This window comes from Mastomys coucha, unplaced genomic scaffold (genome assembly GCF_008632895.1).
Source record: "Mastomys coucha isolate ucsf_1 unplaced genomic scaffold, UCSF_Mcou_1 pScaffold21, whole genome shotgun sequence".
NCBI lineage: Eukaryota > Metazoa > Chordata > Mammalia > Rodentia > Muridae > Mastomys > Mastomys coucha.
The window spans coordinates 179,112,915-179,119,393 of NW_022196904.1; the positions used below are offsets into that span (position 1 = coordinate 179,112,915).

The 6,479-nt window shown below is 49.7% G+C and overlaps 1 protein-coding gene across 2 annotated transcripts in view; it reads left to right on the forward strand.

Moving 5' to 3' along the window:
* The window catches only part of LOC116103975 (glutathione S-transferase omega-2), a 19,258-nt gene extending 15,214 nt beyond the window's left edge, over positions 1-4,044 (forward strand). For both annotated transcript variants that reach the window (XM_031390627.1, XM_031390628.1), the window contains exons 7-8: positions 2,407-2,513; positions 3,749-4,044. In XM_031390627.1, the coding sequence (XP_031246487.1) occupies positions 2,407-2,513; positions 3,749-3,920 (279 nt within the window). In that variant the 3' untranslated portion in view covers positions 3,921-4,044. The remainder of the gene's footprint in view (positions 1-2,406; positions 2,514-3,748) is intronic.
* Positions 4,045-6,479: the final 2,435 nt, after the last annotated feature.

The following is a 6,479-nucleotide window of genomic DNA, read 5'->3' on the forward strand; positions in this document are numbered from 1 at the left end:
GTGTGTATGTGTGCGTGTGTGTGTGTGTGTGTGTGTGTGTGGTGACTTCAACTCGTAAGAACTCTTCCCCCCTCCATCAAGTACAGAGTGTCCAGCAGGAGACAGCACTGCTTGAGCACTGAGACCAAGGATTCCCTGGTGATGAGCTAAGTGATGTCAGTGTAAGGCAAGGGTGGAAGATCTTAGACTGGGCTTATTAGAATGCTTGGTTTGAAGAAGTCTGGACTAGCTGTTAGAAATAGCTCTTCTGTTACCAATATAGGAGTGGTATGTGGCCCAAGAAGTAGATTCCCCTAGTTCTGTAACACTTCTTTCTCAAAAGCCGCAAGGTTTCTTTCTTTTCTCCTCTTTAACTGAGAGAAGGGAGCGTTGGCCGCTGGTCCACACCATTGATGGCCACCAGGGGGAGCCCCGCACACTTCTTCCACTTGTGTTCCCTGCTGATATTCCTTCTTTACCACGCTAGGGGGAGCCCTAGCGTGAAGTGAAGGGCTTTGTGGAGATTTGCACCTTCACCACACGGAATAGTCCTCCCCTGCTGTTGTCACTCACTGGGTGCTCCCTAGCACACCTCTCGTCATCCTTTGCAGTCACTGGCGAGAAGAGAACACATCTTGTATTACCATTTTTAAATTTTTACTTACTTATTATATTTTTATTCATTATTATGTGTATGTATAATGTGTGTGTGTGTGTGTGTGTGTGTGTGTGTGTGTGTGTGTATAAGCAGGCAGGTGTGGTGATCAGAGGATAGCCTCGGGTGTTGATCTCACCTCCACCTTGTTTGCTTTCCTCTGCCTTAGTCAGGTTGTCACCCACGAGCTTTCCCAGATGCCTCAGCCTGTGTGTGCACAGGAGTGCAGGGGTCACAGGTGGTCCTGTTACTCTATCTGGCTTGAACTGTTTTTTTTTTGTGTGTGGGGGGGGGGTTTTAGGATTTGAAATAAGGTCTCACACCAGCATGACAGGCACCTCTGTCTGCTGATCTGTCCCTGCAACCTCAGAACATGTTAACGTAGATTCTTCTGAACTCTGCCAATCCCAACTGCCCTTTGCGGGCTCTCCCTGCGTCAGTGTCTGGGACTCTGAGTGTGGGGTAGTACTGCGTTCCTGAGAGGAACCTGGTTTCTGTAGAAGGGAGCTCCTGTTGAAGACCCTGAAGACAGCTGCCAGTCTCCAGGGAGGCCAGGCCAGGGTGCCTGGTGTCACCAGGTGGAAGCTGTAAAGGAATCTATGGGGAGGTCACTCTGTAGTGCAGGAGTGCTAGAGTGACCTGTACACTGGTCCCCTTCCACCCTGCTGTGACCACATGTGTGACAAGGACCGCCTTGGAGGAGGGGCTTATTTTGGCTCACGCTTTAAGGGTACCGTCAATCCTGGCGAGCAAGGCCTAGTGGCAGAAGTAGTCTGCAACCATGGATGCAGAAGCCTGAGGCTGCTTGTGCGCCTCTGTGGGTGACAGGAGGAAGGCCCAGGCCTCTGAGAGTTTGGATGGCCCTTGGCTGTCCTAGAACATGGCAGTAGTTGAGAGCCTTCTGCTCTGTTCTTTCCCTTCTGTCTTAGCTACTTTTTTTTTCTGTTGCTGTGAGAAAACACCACGGCCGAGACAACCTGGAAGGTCCCTTCTTGTGGCTCTCTGGCTATGGTCTGCTGAAAGTGTGTTTTCCTTACAGTCCACCTCTGTGGCTTGATTTGAGAAAGGAGAGTTTTGTTTTATGGTAGAATGTTAATGATATTGAATATCGTGAAACTTGAAGAATTTGAATAAAAGAAGAAATTATGGTAAAGGAAATGTGGGATGAAAGGAAACTCACTAAAGAGTGTCGCTCCATCTTGCTAGCCCTAGCTCCGAAGCCACCGAGAAGGCAAAAGAAAGACCAGTGGGGTCTGCAGTACCCCCTCAGCTATAACGAGTGTGTAGGAGATGAGGTCGCAGCTCCAGCAAGTGGAGTTTCTAATTTCTGGATTTTAGCATCTAGCTCACATTTTCATGTCCCTGGGGAGTGGGCAGGCGTTGGCTTGAGGCAGGGCATCCTAGCTCCAAGCTCATCTGATCTGGAGACAGTCTCGGACTTGGGGGAGTCTGTGTTAGGCTAAGGGAAGGGCTAGTCCACCTCTTCCTGAGTTGCTCTTTCCAGATTCTCCAGTAAATGAGCCACTTTTTTTTGTTCAGTATTGAAGAGAGAAAGAGAGCAGGATGCGGTCAAGGCAGGCCGGCCCTGAGGGAGCTGGAGGGAGGACCGTGGGAGGGAGCACTGTGGGAGGGAAGAAGTGGTCTCTTGAAAATAGGAGACTGGCAAGCTAGTCCGCCTTCCCCGTAATTAATATGATATTTATATTTAGCATCTGCAACACATGTCAGCAAATGTATAAATTAACTGACTGTTGTTCTGTGTATATTTCTAGATTCTTGAATACCAGAACACTACCTTCTTCGGTGGAGACTGTATATCCATGATTGATTACCTGGTCTGGCCCTGGTTTGAGCGCCTGGATGTGTACGGACTAGCTGAGTAAGACATCTGATTATGTGATTGCAAAGTCAATGAGTGCCAATTGTTGAGAAGCTCTGGGTCCCACTGACTCCCCTGTGGACTGTCTCGGGATGTTTGTGAAACAAAACTCAGGGCTGGGTACCACTCATGCATGGTTCCGTGTCCAAATATACCTGTGTTCTTCTCCCACTGAGTACAGATTCATGTTACCTACATGTCTATGGCTAAGAAAGACCCTGAGTGCAAAGTCTCCCCCCCCCCCAATGCTTCAGAGATCACTGTCCCCTGTGTATCCACAGACTTGAAAGATAATCTGTAGCTCCCTCCATGGCTACACACACACACACACACACACACACACACACACACACACACACACGGGCCTGCTGAGTCACTCGGCACATGCCACATATCTGAGTCCCATCTCATGTCTCCCCAAATAGAAATACCCTTTGAAACCCAGGTTTCCAAAGCAACACCTGTGTTACTCTTGATATAAACAAAGTAGAAGTCATGCATCATACAAGTGCCAAGCGTGGCAGGGATATTTAAAGCTTTGTTACCTCCTCAAAGCTCAGAGGTGACATTGGCCATGTGTAGTGCTGCTGCCTCAGATACCAGGCAGCCATGTCAGGCATGCCCGACACTTCTAGGATTTGGAAAGTAGCTCTTTGGATCAGACACAGGCCTGGGGGGTGAAGCACACAGGTAACATATAAAGCCACCCCCTGCTGAGGCAGAGTGGAGAGCCCCAGATTAGCAAGACTCTACCAAGTGTCCTGGCCTCCAGCCCACCAGCTGCCCCCACTTAGCATGTCGTCTGTCAGACCCTAGACCCGAATCCCCTGTCCATGTTTGAAAAGACCTGGGTTTCAAGGGTTCGTGCTTGCTTTAAATCTATTTTTAAAATGCTTGGGAAGCTACTGTCTTTTTCAAAGCCCTAAAAGTAAAATCTGCAAATGGCTTAAGACTGTTGACTAGAGAGGTTGTCAGTCAGTCAGCCATGAAATGAAGACGCTTAATTCCCCGGCCTCACTTCATAAGTGTTCCGTCATTTCACAGAAGCCACTGTGACAGTGTCAACAGTTGGACACACGGTTCCACGTAAGCCCTTTTCCTCAGTAAAGCTCAGGCTCACTGGATAATAGCCAAGCATACCACATTTCCCAAAGAAACCCATAGTTTTGTTTCTTTGTAATCTACAGAGTAGTAATTGACCCCTTTGCCAACCCTGTCCCTTTCCTGTCTTGCAGCTGTGTGAATCACACCCCGATGCTACGGCTCTGGATAGCCTCCATGAAGCAGGACCCCGCCGTATGTGCTCTGCACATTGATAAGAGCATTTTCCTGGGCTTCCTGAATCTCTATTTCCAGAACAACCCTTGTGCTTTTGATTATGGGCTGTGTGGCCCAATCGTACAGTAATCCAGGCATTGCCCAGGGGTTTCGTCATTCTGACTCTGCATCATAGGTCATCTTGGGGGTCAGTGGATTTGTTCTTTTTTTTTTCCGGTTCCTAATAAATATGGACATGTAAAATATAGTCTAACTATCATGTGTCTGACTCCTGCAGCCTGTAGCTTCTAACGATTCTCTAGAAAGTGCCTAGCACAGAAGCAGAAGTGCATTTTGGGAGCTAGTGTGACCCTGGCTGCCTGGCCTCTGGCTAGTTTGATTTCCAGATTACTGGTCACAGTGCTGCTGTGAAGGGCCTGATTGACAGACGTTTGTCACTGTAGGTTGGAACTCTCCAAAGGTTTCTTGGGTGAGAAGAAACCTTGAGAAAATGGGGAGAAAAAGGCGAGGGAGGAGGAGGGAGAGGAGGAGATGAAGGAAGAAGGGAGGAAAGGAAGAAAGAAAGAAGGAAAGAAGGAAAGAAAGAAGGAATGGAAGGAAGGAAGAATCTCTATGATGAATACGTTTTTTTAGCAAAGAAATGCTGCTGCCCATATGGGTAGGCGCGTGTATCATTCCTACTCAGACTTTGGCCATGAATCTGGGAGACACCCAAGGGTCTTGTGAGTGGAAAGAATTCTAAAGCAGGAAATGAAACACCCGTTTATCACCCTGGACTAACTACGTCAGGATCTCACTGGTGTTGCTGGAGCTCCGGATGTCTCCCAAAATGTTTTATTAACCAGCATCCTGTCTCCAAAACACCCTCCCCTCTGATCCCACTCACAGGCAAAGGTCACTGCTGGATGCACGTCACAGATGCTGTTGGTTTCAACAGTTGCTGCTGGTTGCTTGGTGAGAACCTAATCCTGGACCACGGGAGGATAACTGATGGAGATCTCCCATCTCTGCACCAGGTTGGCCTGGGTATTAGCGTGGTGTACTGGAACTTGCCTTGCAGTGATGGTCTGGATTGGCTTCTCTGTGGCCCTCTACCAATCAACCTGACCAGGCGGCGCCATGCCACCAAAGATGGCTGGTCTACCAGCAGGTGACTTCGGCAGAAAGCTGCTGCCACCGGTTCCTCTGCAGGAGGACTGTCCCATGCTGCTTTATGCAGGGTGTCCTCATCGGCCCTTCTGGCTTTGTTGTCTCTTCCCAGCCTTTCTGCATCCCCAGCCACGCCCAGAGGCCAGGCAACAGCGAGCGTGACACCCCGACTGCCGTGTGCCCTGCTTTGGACTTAGCCCAGACCAGCCTTCCCTATTCCCTGCATCTCAGCTGGCTCTGCCAGCTGTCGGTTATGGGCTTCTTTTTCACCACATAAATAGTTACCAGGTGCTACCCCGTGCCCGTTGGGAGAGAGGCAGGCCTGTTTGGCAAGGTGACCAGGCCTGCCAGAAAAGACAGGCATGCGACAGGCAGACTGTGGAACCATCTGTTCCGGATGTGGTGCCCCGTTGCCATAGTACCCAAACTACTGTGGAGTCTGTGCTTGGAAGAAGGGAATCGTTCGTTCCTGTGGTCTCTACCAGGGCTGCCGGGTCTGATTACTTCTGCAGGTATCTAGAGAGGCCCCAGCCTGTGACCAAACTGTTGGTACAGAGATGGTATATCTCTGGGTTAGAAAGCTGTGGGTGCTTTCTTGTGGCTTCACAGTAATTTACAAAGCTTGAAGAACCTGGAAATATAGGCTGGAGAGAAGTGCTCACAGGGCGAGATCACCCTGATGGACTACAGCCTCCTCTGGGCTTGGATGCCCTTTGGGTGTGTGTGACTTCTGCAGGCTGCCAGGGTCCTGCTTCCCTTCACTTCCTGTGCATCTGGATGTCTGTGGCTCCTGAGCGCTTCTTAGACCCTTTACTGGGTGAAGCTGTGGAGACAGGAGAACCTGGTTCTTAGGGCATCTGCTGTGGTCTGGCTTGGCCCTGATTCCTGGAAGGTGGGTCTGTAACGGCTGCTTCCTCATCTCCCATTAGGACTGACTGATCTGCATCCTCTACACCCTGCCTTCCGGAAGCTCCAGTCAGCATTATTTATACCACTTGGAAGAGGCGCAAGGGCAGTCAGTCTCTTAGGGGCTCTGTCTAAACACTCTCCCCTCAGCCAGCCCTCCAGAGGTGTGTAAGTCATGAGGCTGGGAGGAAGCATTTCTATTCAGATGTGAATTCGGTCAAGGGTGGCTAGACGGGGGAAGCAAGACGTGGGTCTTCACTTTCTGTTTCTATTTTAAATAAAATCAGCCCAAGAGAAACCAAAAGTACAACAGCCGGACTTAAATCCTCCAGACTCCCCTTCCCAGCCATCTTGCAAACCCTCACTTTGCACCTCTAAGACCTTTGTCCCATGGAGGAAAGGGCTGTGTTTATAAACACCTCTGAGGTTTATGCGGTTCGGTTTTGCTGCAAGATAATTCGTTGACAGTTTTAACTCTCTGTTCTCTTTGTGGCGCTACCGAGTGACATCAGAGGGCTGGCAAATGCTACTCCCCACCTAAAGCAAAGCCTCCTACTGTGTAGAAGCAAACCAGCCGTGCCCAGATGAACTAAGCACATGTATTTGGAAGACAGAACAACTTGAGTGCAGTAG